Source organism: Lucilia sericata, unplaced genomic scaffold (genome assembly GCF_015586225.1).
Source record: "Lucilia sericata isolate MDLA Ls3-8-SP2 unplaced genomic scaffold, ASM1558622v1 Contig000377F_arrow, whole genome shotgun sequence".
NCBI classification, from domain to species: Eukaryota; Metazoa; Arthropoda; class Insecta; order Diptera; family Calliphoridae; genus Lucilia; species Lucilia sericata.
In genome coordinates, this window is record NW_023994396.1 from 67432 (window position 1) to 89876 (window position 22445).

At 27.0% G+C, this 22445-nt stretch overlaps 1 protein-coding gene across 6 annotated transcripts in view; it reads right to left on the bottom strand.

Annotated features, from left to right (window-relative positions):
• The window catches only part of LOC119604278 (partitioning defective 3 homolog), an 85002-nt gene extending 62923 nt beyond the window's left edge, over positions 1–22079 (bottom strand). Inside the window, exons 1-2 of one of the 6 annotated variants that reach the window (XM_037956794.1) lie at positions 21782–22079; positions 20592–21269 (exon numbers count right to left, since the gene is read on the bottom strand). In XM_037956794.1, coding sequence (XP_037812722.1) covers positions 20592–20711 — 120 coding nt within the window. In that variant the 5' untranslated portion in view covers positions 20712–21269; positions 21782–22079. Of the gene's footprint in view, positions 1–20591 lie in introns of all 6 variants that reach the window. The other 5 variants (XM_037956793.1, XM_037956792.1, XM_037956791.1 and 2 more) reach the window with 5 other exon arrangements.
• Positions 22080–22445: the final 366 nt, after the last annotated feature.

Below are 22445 nucleotides of genomic sequence, written 5' to 3' on the forward strand. Positions count from 1 at the left end.
ATTTTCTTTATAGGGGAGGTGGCACGCCCACTATAGCTAGGCTGCCATCATGTGTTCATGTGGATGTCAAAGTTGTCCATACAAAACTTGAGAACTGCAGCTCTTTCAGTTTCTGCTGTTTATTCCAAACAAACATACAAACACACATATATTTTTATAGCGCATGTCCGGACTGTCGAAGTTGCACTGTATATAAATATATAGATAAGTTTGTCATTCCGTTTGTACTTTTCACAATAACATTTCCGATCCTGTAAATTTTCTATTCCGAATTCTTAAAGATACCGAAGTCAATTAAGCGATGTCCGTCTGTCTGTATCTATGTCTGTTGAAATCAATGTTATGAAGCTCCAAGATTTTTCGGTATCAGGCTGGCAGAATAGTGATTACATTAAGTAATCCATTACAATTACTTGTAATGTGTAATTGAGCAATTATAATTGAAATTGTAATCATTACCCCAAGCCTGTTAGGGATACAAATCTTAAATAATTATATCAGACAGGGAAGTTTGCATTCAGCAATATTTGCTCTTAAATAACGTAGATATCAGCAAAAATCGGAATAAAACATAAGTTTTACAACATTTGGAATATATTTATTTTGGATGCCACTTATGTTCGATAAGTATTGGTACACATAGGCAATATGTATATCAAATGAGAGATATTCGAAAGACATTTTATTTGATATGCGTTGTATATTCGGAATATATCGGAAAATGTGTAAAAATATAAGATTTGGAAGATTTTCCTCATTAAAACATTTGAATTTAAAAAAATCCAAAAGTTGTTTTGAATTAAAAAAATAAGAAGTTTTCCACTCCTGACTTGAAATTCAAATTAAATAAAGAACACCTGGTTTCTGTAGAAAATTGGGGAAATATGAACGAAAAAATCCCAATTATTTAGTAGCAAATTATTTTTAAATTAATTTTAAAGTTAAAGAGTTTTAAAGGAACTAATTCATTAATATAATGAGAAAAGAAATCGAAAAAATTGTCATAAGTCGATAAAACTTTCTATGTTCAAATACGAAGAAAGTCAAGAGTGTTGAAATCCGAAATTCTGAATGGAAATAGATTGATTCAAATTTCAGTTTTATTAAAACTATAAAAATTACTTACAAAATTTCCAAATATATAATTACAAAATGAAATGGAACATACCTGAAAATAAAAAAAAAATAATCATTAAAAAATTACAGAAAATTGGGAATAAAATTGAAAGAATTAAATAATTATACAAAAAATAAAATTTTTTAATTTTATTATAAAATGAATAAATTTTTTCCAGTCTTCGGGTTCAAATCCCACTTTGAGTAGGAAAAATTTTCTTATTCACTACAGTTTGAAAATTTTTCCAGTCACAAATATTTTCATTAGTTTTTTAGTATAAAAAAGCTAGCAAATAATACCTGAATGATTCATTACCTAGGAATTTCACCATATTTATAACTAGATTTTATAAATCTATAACAATTTAAAATTTTTTCATTTCATTAATGTCATATTTAACCAATTTTTTCATTAATTAACTTGCAATATATAAACATTTCCGTTCAGGAAAGTGAAAAAAAAATTAAAACCTACACGACTCAAGCTGCATGCAGCAAGCAAAACAGCAATTGCCACGGAACGAACCAACAAACATTAAGGTCTGACCATAAATGGTTATTTTTTTTTCGTTATAAATCAATTTGAAAGTAAATTTTATAATTAATTAATTAAAAACGATACAAAACAATAAATACAGAAACAGAAAATGTTGTTTTACAAAGGAAATTAGCAAGAAAAGAAAAATAGTTTAAAGTGAAGTAAATTAAGTGTAGGTGGTGTTGTTTGAAATATTTTAAAAACAATTTAATTAAAATTGTAATGAATTAAAGAAAAAAATGAAGAAATATCTGTGGATTTACAATAAATTAAGGGCAATTACGATTTTATTGCAAAATAAGCAAACTCCATTTTTAAACATTAATAAAATTTCAACTTTTAAAATGGAAAATCAGCTAAATTATCTAAATATTATCGAAATGTTGCTTAAAAAACTTGTTAAAGCTTTAATTCTTTAACTGTTAAGCTTTAAAGTTCATTATGCTTTGTACAAAGCTTTATACACATCTCCAAAGAAAATACCCTTTATTATTTAACAGTATTTTTCATAATATTATTATTTAATCAATTAGTGGTTTAAATAAAAGAGCAATAAACTAATAGTTGAAGATATAAAAAAGCTAAAAAAAACTGAAATATTTCTTTTAAGTTTAAGTATTTTATAGCTAAAACGTGTTCAATTAAATAAATAATATCCTTATGAATACAACAATTGAATAAAAAACGGTTCTTATTTATAAACAAAAACTTAAAACACGTTTAATTTGACGACATAGCTGCAACTACTTAAAACAAGAGTAATAATTAAAAAAAAAAAAGTTGGCCCTCTTTTAACTAAAATGGAATAAACATGTTAACTGTTACGGTTAAATAAACTTTTTCGTTAACTAATTTAAACCATATAAACTTAAATAATTTGTCACACAACAACAATAATAACAACAAAACATGAAATTAAATAGCCAACAGCCAGCTAAACAACAAAACATTTCTTTTATGACGTTTTCAAGTCAAACCGACGACTACTCACTAACTCATCATACTTGAAGCCTGCAGATGTTCGGAAATAATAATAAAAACTGAAAAAAAAAAGCTTTTGAAATCAATGAAAGAATGAAATGTAACAGAAATATGAACAATTTTTAACAAAGCATGAATTAAAACACGTTTGTGTTGAAAAAAAGAAACACTGGTTTATTTTCCAAATAAGCCAAAATTGGTGCAGTTGTGTAAGTTTCAACTGAAATACGTTAAAAACCTAGAACATAGAGGATTTATGGTTTGACAGACATGGTAATTATGTTGCTGTACTGTAGTAGCTGGCTACAGCAACAGACTTTTTTAAGCCAACAATTAAAAAAATTGTAGATTGCGAAAAAAGTTTGCATGTGTTTTTTTTTATAACCCAAACAAAAAACCAATACAAAAATTATGAATATTCATATTAAAAAAATACACTCACGAGAAAATGTTAGTTAAAAGTAAGATTCTTGATAAGGATTACAATTATTTACATTAATCAAATATTGGACCAAATCTGCTGTATACCCGATATCTGTCATAAGAAATAATACTACATTCGTACGACTCCGTTAATATTGTGCAATAACTTGTTCACACGACACAATTGTAATTCATTTTAGCAATCAAATATGTAATACTATATTCTCCATGGCACCATGAATTACTTAATTCATTTTATTCGTTTTAGCATTAGTTCAGATTGATCAAAGATTTGTTGAAATCCGAAACTTATATGACTTTTGCGAACTAAAATCATACTATATGCCTACACCCTCGTCTTCTAAATTACCGTATAGTAAATTAAATAACAGAGTTATTTTATTCATCTTTGGAGGAGCTAAATTACAGCTCTAGTTCTTAATGCCAATTGTGTTCATTTATTCAAAAGTCATGGATTATATGCTTAATAATTGCTTACATTGCATTATTACCTAAAGTGGATAGTGTAGCAGTTGGACAATTTTAAGTGAATGGACTATTGCAAATTACTTTGTTCACACGACACATTTTTAATTCGAATAATCAGTTCCGATTAATCAAATATTTCAGGAAATCAACAACATATATAATATTTCTAATCGCAAATAATACTATTTTGACACGGCTCTATCAATTACATCGGTTATTTCGTTTTATTTTTAATTCAGATTGATAATCTCAAATAATACTAAGTGCCTACGTCTCCGCTAATCGTCTTGTTTACACTACAAATTTTTAATACGAATTAGTAGTTTAGATTAAACAAAATAAATTAACAACTTATATGACTTGACTATGTACTCTCAAATAATATGTACTATGTTCCCACGACTCTATCATTTACTTAATTCGTTGATTAAATTACTATTGCGATATTGTTCACACATTTGCAAATGGATTTAGAAGTTAAAGGTTCTTAAATATTTGATGAAATTAGTTCTTGATAACTGATACATATGTCTCGGAAACCGTGAAGCCGTGGGAACATACTCAACGTTTTCTGAATCATATATGTACATCGCTTTCTGAATCAATATTATAAACTACTCGGTTCACACAGGACTTCTTATATACAATATTATAACCTCAGATAGAGAAAGCATTTCAATCTTAGACAGAGATGCCGGTACTCCAAGATCTAAAAATGTATTCGACAGATAATTCTTCATTGAGAGATAGTGCAGGTTCAACACATGATGGTTCTGAGAACTAACGAATCGATGAATTCTTGATGAAAATCATCGATAATGTAATGACAAGTTATATTCATTATCGGTCCTTCACTCTGTACTCAGTTAAGACTAGAGCATTTCATTTTGAATAAATTTTTCTTCGAGTATATGCAAAATTTTCCAATAACTTTTGTTGGTCACACTTTCAAAATTGCCAGGCAACCGAAAAAAATTTCTAGAAAATAATCGAACTAATATATAAAATAATGTGCGAGCACCCATTACAAGTTTTTTATAAATTAAGGGATATTTTCAAAAATTCTTAAATTTTCTACAATTTTTGATAAAACTAAAACTAATGAAGGACACACCTTGAAAATTATAAAAAAACAACTTCCCTGTTTAATGTTAAACCACTAAATTCCTAAAACAGATGTAGTATTTATTTGTATTTAAATAGCAATTGCATGTCATTGAGTAGTATTAACCTTTTTTAGGGGTTACATACAATTTTTACCTTTATTTCATAGCAAAAATGTGTAAAAAAAACATCAATAAAATGAATTTTCATTACTATGACAACTTTGTAAAAATATAACACAGAAATATTGTATGTCGTGTGGTGCATTTAATTATTTTATGCTTGAGTGCAAAGTATGCGTACCGAGAAAAATTGAAATGAATGATTTATTAGAAAAAATATGGTCAATATTTTTTTTTAATGTAGAGGGTTTTAAAAACGTATGTCAATATTTGTTAAGAACCAAGCCTTTATATGAATAGAGTTTTTTTTTGTCACATAAATGCAATATTTATTTATGAATAACTTGAGAACCATAACTGTTAAAAGTAAAGGGTGTAATATTTGTGGGTGAGTATTTATAGTAAATACTAATTTAATTCGAAAAAAGTATGAAATGTTGCAGCTAATACTTTGCCAGAGTATCATTAATACTTTTCTTTTGAATTTTACAATTCTTGAAAAAAAATCTATTAATTTATTAGTAATTTCAATGAATAAATATAAAACAAAACCTCAAAATGTGTATTTTGTATGATGATACATAGATAGTTTATTTTTATAAACTAAAAAAGTTCTTTTTAAAGAATGTATTTTAGAATAGACAAAAGAAACCAATAAAACCTCATAATATAATTAACCTCATTAGCCATATAATAAATATGTAGTTTCTAATTTTATTATTATAAAACATTATTAATTCATAAGGCATTTTCAATGAGATTCTATTTTAAATTTTTCGATACAAAAATAAAAAAATTTTTGTATGTATAACTATTGAAGTTGTCATGACAACTTAAACGTTTCCAAACAAATTACTATAGTTATAATAGTATTTTTTGTTTTATTGGCAATACTGCAAAAAAAAAAGTTCAAATGAAATAATTTGTTTTTCTAGGAGTACCTAATACCACGTTATTTTTTTATTTATTGTCAGAGAATTAAGTTTAAAAAAAACGTAAATAGCATGCATGCGTCATGTTTTATTTGTTTATATTATAAGCGTAGCATACACTCAAAGAAAAATGTTAGTTAAACAATTTATATATTTATATCTAGACTAGACTATAGTCTAGTCTATAGTCTAGTCTATAGTCTAGTCTAGTCTATAGTCTAGTCTATAGTCTAGTCTATAGTCTAGTCTATAGTCTAGTCTATAGTCTAGTCTATAGTCTAGTCTATAGTCTAGTCTATAGTCTAGTCTATAGTCTAGTCTATAGTCTAGTCTATAGTCTAGTCTATAGTCTAGTCTATAGTCTAGTCTATAGTCTAGTCTATAGTCTAGTCTATAGTCTAGTCTATAGTCTAGTCTATAGTCTAGTCTATAGTCTAGTCTATAGTCTAGTCTATAGTCTAGTCTATAGTCTAGTCTATAGTCTAGTCTATAGTCTAGTCTATAGTCTAGTCTATAGTCTAGTCTATAGTCTAGTCTATAGTCTAGTCTATAGTCTTAGTCTAGTTAGTCTAGTCTATAGTCTAGTCTATAGTCTAGTCTATAGTCTAGTCTATAGTCTAGTCTATAGTCTAGTCTATAGTCTAGTCTATAGTCTAGTCTATAGTCTAGTCTATAGTCTAGTCTATAGTCTAGTCTATAGTCTAGTCTATAGTCTAGTCTATAGTCTAGTCTATAGTCTAGTCTATAGTCTAGTCTATAGTCTAGTCTATAGTCTAGTCTATAGTCTAGTCTATAGTCTAGTCTATAGTCTAGTCTATAGTCTAGTCTTTAGTCTAGTCTATAGTCTAGTCTAGTCTATTCTCGAATGGAAACCCATAACTGTTTTGACACATTTTCTTGAAATGAAGCCTTTAAACCACATTTTAGATCTTTCGAATTCTTGCTTTTTCCATTCAGTATTAATTTTAGAGTGTATCTTAAGCTTTGTGTGAGATAAAATTTTGTAAAAAAACACAACAAAAGTCCAGCAATAACAATGACACCTTAATATGGAAAATTCGCAAACTTAAATACGAAACAAAGTCTGAGTTTTGATCTTAAGTATGAGTAATTCCTGGGTTTATTAATGTTATTTAAATCGTATTAAAGATACTGATTCATCAGGATTGATATTAAAAAACCATTGTTTGGAGAAAAAGAAAAAAACTCTAAACAACAATTGTTTTAGAAAAATTTTTAAAAAATTACATTCAGATTAATGAAACATAAATAAACAAACAGTTTGTTTAATGACAGCTGTCATTTAAATTAGTTTTTTTTTTTTTTTTTGGTAAATTTGTAATGAAAGCAATTTAGAAAACCACATTTTATAGGCATATTGTCACAGACACACACATAAAACACACATAATAGACAGGGAGACAGACGAACAGTCGGACAGACAGATACTTCAAACTCAAAACTGGAGTATTGCATTTTATTTAGAAATTTAACAACTTCTGCAGTAACAGAATAATTGTAGGTTTCCTTTATTTTTTTGCTATTGTTTTCTGAATATAATTTGTGTTTCTAACAACAACATTGTTTCTGGGATACTTTTCTACTAGAATTTCTAGTTTTAGAAAAAGAAAATAATAGAAGAATATGGTTTTTGGTTTCTTTTGTTTCCTGTTGTAATGTTAATCATCTTATAAACAACATTTTACATTTTCTAGCACATGTCAAACATTATACAAAAGTGGAAATGCAAATAAACAGTGGGGGATAAATAATTAGCAGCACAAGAAAATTATCGTAAATACAAAAGGTTTTATATAAAAATAAGAGGAAACTTAACTATAGATTTTAAATTTTTATTTTGGTCCTTCAATGGTTAATTGTTTAAGATAAGTGCTATTACTTTTTCCACTGCTGTTAGTATTTTTCTAAATGCATTACTTGTACAAGTAGAAATGTATGTTGTTATAATTTGTTGGTTGTTCTAGGTTTTGTATTACATTACATGGAGTTTAATGTAAACATTTTTCAAGATTTTTTTTTTACTTTTTACCTTTTATTTTTTGAAAACCATACAAAAAGCATTTCAAACCGATTCGTTTATAATAGATCTTACGCACGTTCTACCGACATGATTTTCAATATTCTTTACTTGACATTTACTTACAAAAATGTAAAAAAGGTAAAGAAATTTCTTTTAAACCTTTTAACATTGACAGACGCATGAAGAATTATTCATTGTATTTATTGATGTTCGGCGTGCATATGTGTTATTTTTACTGATTAACAATAGAAAATAAAAGTCAATATTTAAAAACTAATTAACAATAGAATGTGGATGAAGTTGTGGGGGGATAAAGTGACGTTTCTATTACAAATATTCTATTCAAAAGGTGTTAATGTTTTGTTAGATTTTAAGAAAAGAATGAAGAAATTTTAAAAATTTTGACGGCTTAAACAAAATTTTAAAAATTTATAAAAATAAACCAAAATTTTTAAAGAAACAACAGAGCTAAATATTTAAGTTAAAACAACATCTCAATTTGTTGGTAACAAAATTACTAGAACTATTATCAAAATGTCATAGCTATAGGCTTATCTTCCCGAAATGTCTTCTATTTGAACTTTTTATAAAGATATATTAAACGTTTTTAGTAGATTTCAGTTTAAACGAAGTTTAAGTGACTTTTTCTAAACCTGATTATAGACTAGACTACAGAGTAGACTTTAGACCAGACTATAGACTGTAGACTAGACTATATACTAGACTATAGACTAGACTATAGACTAGACTATAGACTAGACTATAGACTAGACTATAGACTAGACTATAGACTAGACTATAGACTAGACTATAGACTAGACTATAGACTAGACTATAGACTAGACTATAGACTAGACTTTAGACTAGGCTATAGACTAGACTATAGACTAGACTGTATACCAGGCTATATACTAGACTATATACTAGACTATACACTAGACTATAGACTAGACTATAGATAGACTATAGAATAGAATATAGACTAGACTATAGATTAGACTATATACTTGGCTATAGACTAGACTACAGACTAGACTATAGACTAGACTATAGACTAGACTATAGACTAGACTAGACTAGACTATAGACTAGACTATAGACTAGACTATAGACTAGACTATAGACTAGACTATAGACTAGACTATAGACTAGACTATAGACTAGACTATAGACTAGACTATAGACTAGACTATAGACTAGACTATAGACTAGACTATAGACTAGACTATAGACTAGACTATAGACTAGACTATAGACTAGACTATAGACTAGACTATAGACTAGACTATAGACTAGACTATAGACTAGACTATAGACTAGACTATAGACTAGACTATAGACTAGACTATAGACTAGACTATAGACTAGACTATAGACTAGACTATAGACTAGACTATAGACTAGACTATAGACTAGACTAGACTAGACTAGACTAGACTATAGACTAGACTATAGACTAGACTATAGACTAGACTATAGACTAGACTATAGACTAGACTATAGATTAGACTGTATACTAGACTATAGACTAGACTATAGACTAGACTATAGACTAGACTATAGACTAGACTATAGACTAGACTATAGACTAGACTATAGACTAGACTATCGACTAGACTATAGACTAGACTTTAGACTAGGCTATAGACTAGACTATAGACTAGACTGTATACCAGACTATATACTAGACTATATACTAGATTATACACTAGACTATAGACTAGACTATATACTAGACTATAGACTAGACTATAGACTAGACTATAGATAGACTATAGAATAGAATATAGACTAGAATATAGACTAGACTATAGATTAGACTATAGACTAGACTATAGACTAGACTATAGACTAGACTATAGACTAGACTATAGACTAGACTCTAGACTAGACTCTAGACTAGACTCTAGACTAGACTCTAGACTAGACTCTAGACTAGACTCTAGACTAGACTCTAGACTAGACTATAGACTAGACTCTAGATAACAATTTCGAACACTTTAGCAAGTCTCTAGTTTAAATAGAGTTTAAAATGACTTTAGTGAAACTATTTAGAAATTTTAAGTTTCAATTTTAAAAAGTTTCATTTAAAAAATTTCAAATTTTGTTAAATTTAAGAAATTTTTTTAATGTAAAAAATGTGTTATTTTGTACTGTATCTCTGGAAACTTTGTTTTTGCATAAATTAAAATTATTTAACTGAATACATTGTAAAAAATACATTGTAGTTTTGCTGTCATTTTTTATTTTAAATAAAAAATTAGTATGCGGGTGGGGACGTGTTAAACCAAGCCTAAAAGTTTTTTATTAAAAAACTTTAACATACCACAACATTTTTTAAATTTTTTTTTCTTTGTGATATGTGCTTTTTTATAAAATAAATATTAAAAGAGAAACAAAGAAGTTTTGTAAACTAAAACCTAAAAATAATTATGATTTTATGCAAAGTAATTGCCACAATTTACGTGGGAAATCACAGAAAAACCAAAACAAAACTTTGAAAACTAAAGGTCAAGGTAAACAAAATAATGACATTTACAAGAGTACTAAGTACTCGTATGTATAAAGAGTATAAAATAAAAAAAATGATTTTATATGAAATTTTATATGCTTATTAAACACTTGACTTAATAAGCTTTAGTTTTTCTCATTTCGTCTAATATATGCTTAGTTGCTTGGCTTAAATAGACTTAAATTAAATTATAATAAATTAATATTAATAGCAAAAGAGTTTGTCTTTATAAAAATAACTAAACTAGCTTTTCTTTACAAATATTACAGAGATCATAGAGAAACATTTGTTGAAAATAGTATTAATGCTTGTTGTTGCTAGAAATATTTAATTAAAGTGAGAGTACTTCCTTTACTCTCACTATAGAAAAATTGTTCTTATACATGTGTCCTGAAAACATTTCCACCACTTCCGTTTTGGATGGAAATGACTAATATTTGAATTTCTTAAGATTGTAGTCATATTTATAGTAGCAATGCTAGTTTCCTTGAAAATAAATATTATAAATTACTTTCTTTGTCATTCCTAAGAATTTCAAGTACGTTCGTGTGCAAGCCAGGCAGTCACCCACATGTGTCTGCTTTCAGTGTTTTGTGTAAATATTTACTTTAACCTGTCTCTTAATGTCCCACATATAATTGACTTAATTTTTGTTTTAATGTATTATTTGTTTCTCAGTTTAAAAATAAAATTAAAATAAAAAAAAAAACTACAAAATATAATACATCTGTATACATTTTGTTCATATGAACCCAAGTATACTAAAATAAAAACAACAAAATATTTATTGTCTTTAGACAGTCATACTGAGCATGCGCAACTTGAGTAGCACAAAACTGAAACATGAAATTTTAAACTCAAAACTTGTGAGTTAGTTGTCTTTTTCATTCATAACAAAAATGTATGGCAAATTTACTATTTTGCATTACACTGGGAGAAATTTGTGTAAATTTTAAAGAAATTTTTTTTAATTAACAATACTAGATACAGTGACTAGATAATAGACTACACTTTAAACTAAACCATAGACTAGATTATAGATTAATTATGGAATACATGTAGACTAGACTATAGACTAGTCTATAGACTAGACTATAGACTAGACTATAGACTAGACTATAGACTAGACTATAGACTAAACTATAGACTATACTATAGAATATACTATAGACTAGACTATAGACTAGACTATAGACTAGACTATAGACTAGACTATAGACTAGACTATAGACAAGACTATAGACAAGACTATAGACTGGACTCCAGACTAAAGACTATAGACTAGACTATAAACTATACTATAGACTATACTATAGACTAGACTATAGACAAGACTATAGACTGGACTCCAGACTATAGACTAGACTATACACTAGACTATAGACTAAACTATAGACTAGACTATAAACTCGACAATAGACCATACTACACTTTATGCTACACTATAGTCTAGACTATAGACTAGACTACAGACTTTATTACTTATCAAAGTTTGTAAGTTAGAAAAATTGCCGAAAATGTTGTGGTTTTACCAGGCTATTGTTCCAATAATTTTAAACTTTGAAATAATTTCACTTTTTTAGTTTAAAATTGGATTAAAAATTCAAATTTTGACAAGTTTTTATATTCTAGTTTAAAATTTAACTTTATTCAAAAGTCCACCTAAAGCTGTCTTAACCCTGATTGAAATACTGACCCTAACTTTAGTTTAAACCTAGTTTAACTAAGTCGCAATTAATATAATCATTTTATAATGTTAACATTCCTAAAAAAACTTTTTGGGCTAAACTTTAACCAACCTTAACTGAGGTTTTGTTAAACTTACTTCATGTTAAACTCTTTAATTTATGTTTAACTGAACCACCATATAAAGTTATTTTCATCTTCAAAACTATTAATTAAACGTCAAAAACTTAATCTTCTGTTAACATAAGTTTAAAGGATTTCGTTTCTAGGCTTAGTTTTTTCATTGCAGTTTCTCTAAGTGTAACCCATATACTATTATTGTGTTTATGAGAAAAATTTAAACAAACAAAATACAACAATGAGCAGGAAATGTTCATGTTATTTGGAGTATTTTATTTTTTTAACTTAAAAATACAAAACCACATATTAAGCAAAAAATATAAAATTCAAAATTAAATAACAAAAAAAGACAATAAAGCTAAAAAAAAGAATAAGGTTGTAACATCTATATGATGGTTTTATACTGCATTAAAAAGTATGTCAAAATAATTTTTATTTATTTAGTTATTTTCTTTATGTTTTGAAAATTCCAGTCCAAAAAAAGTAATAATAAAAAATAATAAAATTGCAAGTATTAAAGGAATGATAATCAGTTTTTGCTGTTAATAAACATGTTTAAGTTAATGATTATAAACAAGTTTAATAAAACCGGGATTTTCTGATGTTTAATAATGTTGGCAAATTAAGTTTTAAATATGTAACTGTAAAAACACGTGTGTTCTTAATATTTTTTTGTTATGATTGGCAATGGTTGTTGGTCTTCTGCAATTTAATTTAAATATTTTGTAATTCAATGAAATAATGTGATTTTAACAAGAGCAGCAGCAGCGGCTACCAACACTGAATTCTTTTTAAATGTTTTGTAATAAATAGCAGTTAATAGACTAACGTTTTTTAGCGGTTATCAGGTACGTGGTAAAAACCCCCTGCTCTATTAAAATTAAAAATTTGTCATGCTTTTTTATATGGAAAATGGTTCATTAAATACACAAATAGTGTTTAGTTTAAATAAATATTTTGCATTTTTTAAATAGTTAACCATTAGTTAAATAAGAGCTTTTAAAGGTTTTAATTTTTTAGCTGAAAAAGCAGTTATTTGTTTAATTTTTATTTGAATGATTAAATTCTTTTTAAGTTCTTTTATTTTTTGAATACAAACTTTAAACGATTGAAATTAGATTTTTTTCGTTTTATTTTCAAAACGAGAACAAAAGCTTAGATTGCAATATGTTTTTAGTTGTTGTTGTTGTTTAAAGAAAATGCTGACATTTTTATTTCCCACGTTTAAAGTTGCAATTTTTAGTAGACCATATGAACATACTGGTGGTATGTTTAATATGTTAACCTTACCATACAATTATTTGAGTTTGTATTATATTTGGATTGGCTAGGTTTATATAAATTTAGTTATAAATTCCCGCTTGGAAATTGCAACAGTAACAGCTGTTGAAAACTACGCTTTATACAATTTATGACGTTTAACAAACTATACTTAAATCTAAAAGACTTTGTCAAAACTGTTAACTATGTTTAGTTTAAACTGCCTTTAAGTTAGATTAACATAACGAACTTATAATTTCTTAACGTTTTTTTTTTTTCTTTTCTGTTAGAAATTTAACAGCTGCCTTTTGTATCATCTTAGTTTAAACAGAGCCAAAGTTTAACTTAAGGTTATCATTTCACTTTATTTAGTTTAAACTCTGGATTAACCAGTGTTAAATGATTTTTACAAGTTTTTAAGTTCCATTTTTAAATTAAATTTTAATTAAAGTTCGCCTAAAGCTGTCTTTACACTGACTAAAACAACTGAAATTAAGTTCGGTTTAAACTTAGTTCCCTTTAAACTTGCGAACAAAATGTGTTTATTAATGGTTTCTAAGTTTAGGTAAACTACAGTAATCTCAGTTAAACTTAGTTTACAATATTTTTCTGTTAGTATTTCATTTCTGTTTTTGCAACAATTCATTTTCAACGGCTGTTACAGTCTGAGTTAAATAACGTTGACAACTAAGTATAGTTTAAAAGCAGTTTAACTAAGCTGCAGTAAGTAAATCTATAAATAAAACTACTAAGCAATTTTCTAGCTTTTTTATACGAAAGCTAAACTATAATTGATCTTAGTTTAAAATGTTAAGTTTAAAAAGTATTTTCTTAAGGTTATTTTTTTTAAACTTAACTATAGTTTAACTGAACTACACTCAATATAATCGTATATTAATAACTGATTAATACTAATAAGTAGGGTTCTATAGTTGAAACGAAAAGTCGACTTTTCGACTTTTAGCATTTTATGAAATGTCGATTTTTCGACTTTTTTCATTTAATTAAAAGTCGACTTTTAGAATTTTCAACTTTTAGTATTTTATAATTAGTCGACTTTTCGACTTTTTCCGACTTTTTCGACTTTATCCGACTTTTTTTCGTCTTTTCTGACTTTGAATTTTTTCGACTTTTTGACTATTTTCGACTTTTTTACGACTTTTTTTGACTATTTTTTTTTCGAGTTTTTCCGACTATTTTAGAGTTTTTGACTTTTTTCCACTTTTTTTTAAATTTTCGACTATTTTTGACTTTTTTCTACTATTTTCGAGTTTTTCCGACTTTCCGACTTATCGACTTCTTTCGACTTTTCGATTTTTATTTACAAAGTCGACTTTTTTCATAGACGATAATCGAGTTATCGACTTTTTGGATCAAAATAGTCGACTTTTCGACTATTTTCGACAAAAAGTCGATTGTTCGATTATTCGAAAGTCGATTTATAGAACCCTACTAATAAGTATTTGAATAAGATTTTGAAATATTATCGATTAACTTGCCATAAAAAGGAGTTTATTATTAGCTTAGAAGTTTAGCTAAACTACAACTGATTTCAGTTAAGTTGAGTTTAAAGTATTTAGTAATACTTTCTCAATGCTATTTTACTGCTCACAATATTTTGTAATTACTAATACATAACCTTTGCATTACTTTGAATTGGTTAAGTAAGTTACCCATCACATATACATATAAAGGATCGATCTAATTCTCAATTCGTTAAGAATATTCTTGTTATAAGGATTCAGGTCACTATTTGTCAAAGTTCTTTAAAAATTGCAATTGTTTTTCCCCAAATTTCCAATTGGGTTATTTTATATTCAACATTTATCGTTTTTTTTTTTATTTTTAAGTAGGCTTTTGAGTTTAAACTTACAATTTTGCAAATTTATTGATTTTTTTCTCTCTCTCTCTATTCAGTTAATTGCATATGGTTGATTGTTCCATTATTTGTTGATGAAGTTGTTTTAAAATAAAACTAAACAATTCTGCTCTAAAAAAATTTTGCTGACCTTCCCATTGTTAAGTCTAAAGCAAATCGTCCCCGTCATACATTTGTCAGATATTTCCGTTTATAATTTACAATTGAAATTTATTTTGTAGGCGTTTATTTAGTTGTTATTTGTTTAAGATAAAAATGTTAAATTTGCTAAATAATATATAATTTTATTAAAAATATACACAGATATGGAGTCATTCATTTGTAATTAATGTAAAAGTGAAACAGTTGTTATTTATCTATGAATATTTCATTAAATTGTATATTGTTCTGAAAAATAGACAGAACTTTAAAGGAGTTGTTAATGCCAACGATTTTCTAAAAGATAAATCAAAAGATTTAAAAACTAACGATTAAAGTAAGATTAAAGAATTAAGGTTAAGTTTTTTGAACTTAATTAAATGTTAAAATTCAATCAGCAGTTTACTAAACTACCTTAAACACTAGTTAAGCTATGATAATCTAAGTTAACACTTAGAGAAATTTAGCTTTTACTAAAAAGTTTTAGTAATTGTTTGCATTACAATTTGCACTTAAAGAATTATAGGTGTAATATTTATGTGTATTTTGCCTGCCTTGACGTAATTGTTTCAATATGTATTTTTTAGTTTTATATTGAAATAATTATTATTTAAAACCAGTTAAATTCCTTAACTGAATATCAAGAGTAGGTTGGTATGGTAGTGTGTTGTTGTTTTTATGGAGATTACGTTTCTAGTTAGAATTTTAATATTTCATTCAGGTGTTTTTTTGTCGATACTCTATGGAGGAGTGTCAAGTAAAACTACATTTATTGAATAATAATTGTTTTAGTTTTTGTTGTACTTGATATTTGTTGAAAAGAAATTACGTTGTTTCTATTAATCTTGTGTTAGATAAATATTATATAATGTTTTATATGAGTAAAAGTTTTTATTTTAATTTGTTTATACCCTACACTACTATGCATTTGTACTGATGTCTGGGTCAATTTAGCTATCGTCTGTCCTTCCGTCCATCTGTCCGTCTGTCCATGTAAAGCTTGTGCGCACGCTAAAGATCGCATTTTTAACGATAATTTAGAGAAATTTGGCGCATACTCTAAGGACAAAGACTATTGAGAATGGTTAAAATCAGTTCATTATTTCCCCTATCCCCAGTACAACGGTACCCCCAGAACAGGGATTTTGAGCTCATAATTATGTTAAATATTCTTCATTTGACCCAGACAATAACTTGAAGGTTAAATATAATATATAAATAAATGATATTACGATAACATTCAGCGTGAATAACACTAATGTAGACGTAAATATCTCTACCACAATTTATAAGAATGGGCCCATATAACCCCTCTTGTCCCCGTATAACCACTCTTTCGTTGGGCCTTTTTAACAGTGTGGGCTTTTGAAATTTTATGATAACATATCTCAAAAACATAAATAAGATAAATTGCAAACTAATCTCCCAAATTCAAAGTTCGTAAATACTAAATTTTATGAGAATCGGTCCATCATTGACACCCCATATAAGGTCCCATTCTGAAAATGACTTTAATGCTCATTACTGGCTTTAAAATACGAGTATAGCGATGCAAATCGTAATAAGTAAGTTTCTTACTCTGAGAAAAATCTCTTTATCAAATTTTATGAGGATCGATCCATAATTGTCCGTACCCTCCACTTATAGACCCTTAAAAACCGTAAAATTGATATCTACTCTTATATAAGCAAGTTTATAAGTACATACTGGATTTAGAAAAATATGTATTCTGAGACGATTGATGGGTGTTATTGCTGAGTATACAACGAAATGCTTCTGTCAAAAGAAAAGTTAATTTCACAAAAAGAGGTATTTAAGCAAAAAAAAAAAAAAACTTTGAAAACAATTGCCAATCCATCAATACATGTACTTTTGACATTGTATAAAGATAAAAACACAGAAATAACTATAAAATTTTATAATAATCTATGTAATTTATAATAAACCCGATCATACAAAGTAATCCATAACACAAATAATTCACTATGACACATAATAATTTTTACCTAAACAACAACAAAAAAAAAGCACAGCAACACAACTAATTTTGATTGATCATCTTCAGCTTCACCAAAAAATACATTTGAAGCTGATCTTACCACAACAACATGAAAGCAGGGTGTGCCACACTTCCAGCCTAAAACACAACAGCAGCCAGCAAACAGCACAACAAGAAAGGTTTTTTTTTTAAGAGCCCTCCGCAGTCTTAGAAGATTTGAAAAATGTTATAATAACAAAATAATAATAATGCTCCAATTTGATGATATATTAGTAACCACCAACCAAACAGCACAAAAAAATAATCTTGGTGAGAATTAAGCATGATTTTTCATTTTATACAGAGTAACGTAGTTATTTTTTAACAAAGAAGATTTATTTTGTTTTGCTTCAACAAAGACTTATAAGGAGTGCTGGAAGAAGAACGAAGATGATCAGCTCAATTTTTCAAGTACATACTTTGACAAGATGATATTATGTGTGGGTTAGGGATTATAGGTTTTGACTTGTCACTTTGTTATCTAGTAATAATAATAATAATTCATTTTGACTTTTCTTAAATAATCAAATTGACAAATATTGGAATTAAATTTTAAAATTTAAATAAAAATAAATCTTTTAAACAAATAAAGCTTTATTTAATTTATGATTAGTAATCTTTATAAACAGTATTTTCTATTAATTTTCAAAAACAAATCAATCAATTTGAAAACAATCTGTGATAAAGTACCTGCTGTTAAGTGAAAAGAACTGTTTACTTGTTTAGTTTTCTAAAGTAATTTCTTTCTACGATTTTTTTTTTCTTATTTTTTATTTTGACCTTTTACAAGTGATTAATTACTTTTGATCTATCTATCTATCTTTCAGTAAAAAGTAAAGCGTTAAAAAATGTTTCGTTTTTGTTTTTTTCTCTAAACTTCAAAAGGTAACTATTTCATTTCAACGTGCAACAAGTGTAAAAGAAGGGCGTCTTTAAGAAATCTTGTTTTTGGTTAAAAGAAAAATTTCCATTAGGGTTTCTTTTCCCAAAGGTCATTGGGGTTCATTTTAGTAGTGTTTGTTGTTTTTTCTTTACATTTTCTTTTAAGCTTTAATTAAAAATTTATGGGAATTTTTCTTGTTTTATCAAATTGTAAGTTTTTCAAATAACAAATTTTTAAAAACTACATGCATTATGATTACCAAGCAATTTGATTGGTTGTAGTCTCTGTTATCTTAAGGTAAATAAATAAAAAAAGGTATTTCAATTAATTTTTTCTTTCTTAATTTTATGAGAAAAGTCTATATAAAGAAATAAACGTACTTGTAGAATTGTTTAAGCGGTAAGTTTTTAAAAGGGTTTTTAAAAAATTTATCACCTCAAAACATTTTTTGTAAATGTTTAAAACGGAAATGAAATTTAAGTTATAATTACAAGTTTTAAACTTGGTCTTATTGAAAAATATTTAATAAAAACTGTTCCTAAGGAGAATTTGTGCACTTTGTATGAAATGTTTAAAAGTTGGATTTAAACCCGGTCCTCAAAAAAAGCATTTCTTTATTTCGTTTGCATATTTATTAGATTTGCTGAGTTTGCAATAAATCATTCACTATTGTGCTCAAAATTTTAACATCTTTTGTGTTTTTCTGATTAGTTTAAACTAAAACCTGTAAATTTGAGGAGTAAATATTTCCTACTTATTGCACAGTTAAACTGTAAACAAATTTTGTCTGTAATTTCATATCAATTACCTGCAACACTTTAGAGGGTTAAAAGTATTTACAAGTAACAACGGAAGCCGTCATTTAAGCATAAATCTTATCTTATTTAAAAATTAAATATTTATCTAAGAAATTTTTTAAGGGAATTAATTTACTTTATGATAATAATATTGAAATTCTTGAAATTTTATCATAAAAATATGTGCTGTTTATAAAAATATGTACATATCTAAATGAAAGAGTAATAAAATATGCAGATAAATGAATATTTTTTCGATATAAATAAAATATGACTTATGAATTCGAAATGATTTAAGAGACCGTTCTGAATACAAATATATTTGCAACACTTTGGATAATAAATTTACAGTTAAGTGCAGGAAAAGAAATCCACATTTATGAATTAAACAAAAGAATTTCTAAAGAAATCAATAGGTGGCAGACAATTTGAACAGGGACTCATCATTGTTGTTTTGTTTGCTCTAGTCAATAGATACGTGATATTTCTAACGGTCATCTTGTAGAACTGTATGTGTCAGGTGCTAAATTTGACTAACAGACTGAATGTATACGCAAACCAAAGAGAGAACAGTTATCAGGATAATAATTGTTATTTACATAAGATTTCCGATTTCCAGACACTAAAATATTGAACAAAATTTTATTACATCAGAAAGAATACGAAAAAACAGATATTTAACCAAAATCTACTAACAAATAGAATAGGACTAAATAACAAATAGAATAGGACATCGAATAATAATGATTGATAAATCTGTTTTATATCAAAAATTCTGACCATTGTTAAGGTATATACCTATTCGAATTTGGAGAAAGTATTTATGTCAACCTCACTAAAATCAACTTCTTCTAGTCTTAACTTTAAAACCAAAAGAGAATCATAAAGATCACGAAACTGTAAAGAAGAATGTTGTTAAAGACAATGACTTCAATGATGAAGAAGCAGACGATAAAGCACTGACTTAGCTCACGAAGGTCCTGACAATGGTGACAATAAAATTAATTTCAGTAGTTTTCTAAATTCTGCTTAAAAACCCAAAAAGAATCAAAATAAAGTCATATTTAGAAAATGAACGTTCATTAATAACCGCAATCGTTGAGTTTAAATTTTAATCTAATTTCCAGATTCAGAATTTAAGATGTACCTACCTATGTATGTATTAACTAATTTCTCAAAGATTGAAATAATTTTTTAAAATTTCTCCTCGAAAAACATCAAGAAAATAAAGTATAAATTTCTTTATAGTATTTGAAAGTGAATTTAATTGCAGCAGATTAGACAAATTTAGAAAAAACACTTGTTCTAATTTCTCTTTAAAAATATTTTTCTAAGAAATCACACATAAATCTAATGAAAAGCAATGCAACTATCTAACAATAATTATTTATTTATCTAACTTTTCTTACCCACCAAAAAAATACTCATTAAAACTACAACAATAACATAATACAGAGAAAAATAAAAGAAAAAAACTAACTGATAAGATTTGTTTGTTGTCGTTTTTTTTTTTTTTTTTTGTTTCGACTTACCTTTCCTGCTGCTTTTTTATAACGTCTGGTGGCTTCATTAATTAAATCCTTCACCAAAAGATTTCCATCGCCACAAGGCACTAAAATGCGTGTGTCACCAAAACAAACGGTGACTTTCATGTTGGCAGCAAAAAACTCACGTTTTTCTCTGACTTTCTTTTGCAAAACAGCAACAATAATAATGAAGAAGAAAAGACAACAAACACAATTACGTTCCAGGCAAAAATGAAACAAATAACTTTTTTTATAATAAAGTTGAAGTTTATTATTAATGTTATTTCTTTCCGCAAAATAACTAATTTGTATTATTATTTATTTATTTAACTTCTTTTCACTTGTTTATTTTTTGTTAATTTTTTTCTCGTTTCTGTTTTATTATTATCAATTTTACTTTGCAATTGCATTCACATAAAATGTTTGATGTTGTTGTTGCTCACTACTAGGTTAGTGTTGTTTAAGTTGTTTTTGCTGTTGTTGTTGTTAATATCAACGTTAGAAAAATAATCAACGTAAAAAAGCAGCTGCATTGTTAAGAATTTTTTAATAGTGCTACGTTCTTATTGTTGTTTTTCATTTGTAGTTGTTGTTGTTTTTAATGGAATACAGGGTTGTTATTACGAATTAGTAATAAACTAGTAAAGGGAGTTTGCTCATACATGTTTGTATGTGCGTACAATACTTAAATGAAAGAGAGAGATTTTAATATTTAAAGGACACTTGCTCAAATAGGGAATTTTTGTTCACTTTATTATATTAACAGCACACTTGCTAGAAAGAGACCACAATACAAAACACTAAAAAAAACACAAATTTTTATTAACAAACTAACAAAATTTAGTGATCCTCCAATAAAGATAAACTTTTTATGGTTTTCTGTTGTGTTATGTATAAAATACATAAATATATTTATTTTGATTTGTTTAAACTTAGGCTTTATCTGTGTTGTTGTTATTGTTGTTGTGTATATTTCGTTAATGATTCATTTTGTGTTCACAGAATTTATTTTTATTTGGAGGAATGTCTGGAGTAATAGCACTTTCAACACGCACTTTATCGATTTCAAATTCCAACATTAGATTGTTAATAATTATACTCGGTTCAATTTTATAAACATTTTTATTAATTTATTATGAGCTTTTTTTCAGCAACATTAATAATTATGTTGTTTTATTTGTATTTGGTTTCATTACTCAAACTCTAAACTTGTTTTTCTTCTTGTTGTTGTAGTTTTTGCACTTTGTTTTAGCACTGTATTAAGTCGTTGGTTATTGTAAATTCTTATAGATTTCGTTGTTGTTTTTCTAATTTAATAAAACACTTATTTCGTTTAATTTTAATTTCAATATTTCGTTAATTTCATTTATTTAAGTTATGCAAAAGTTTAAACTTGGTTACTCTATTTATAATACTACATTATTATTTTTAGTAAAACACTAACGCGCGCGCCCTTTCTTTTAACGACTTTACACGTTCATGTCAACAACTCGTTTGTCGTGTAACGTATTTTTCTAATTTTGTTTTGTTAGTTGTTTTATTTATTTTGCTTACCTGTACTTTTTCATTCTTGTAGTTTTGTCGCTAACAGGGTTGTATTCTCCGTGCAGAAACATCTGGCTACTCTATAACAATGTAGAATTTTTCAAAACAAAGGCGCCATTTTTTAAACAAAAACCGCTACAAAATAACTGCAATTTTACTGAGTCTTAGTAAGAATCCGGGGTATATGAGCAAAATCTGCTCATAAGAATAACGAACTGAATTTTCTGTTTCATTAAAGTCAGTTTGCCACCAACAGGGTTGTATTACCTTTGTAAAAACATCTGGCTATTCTTTCACAAACTATTAATTTATAGC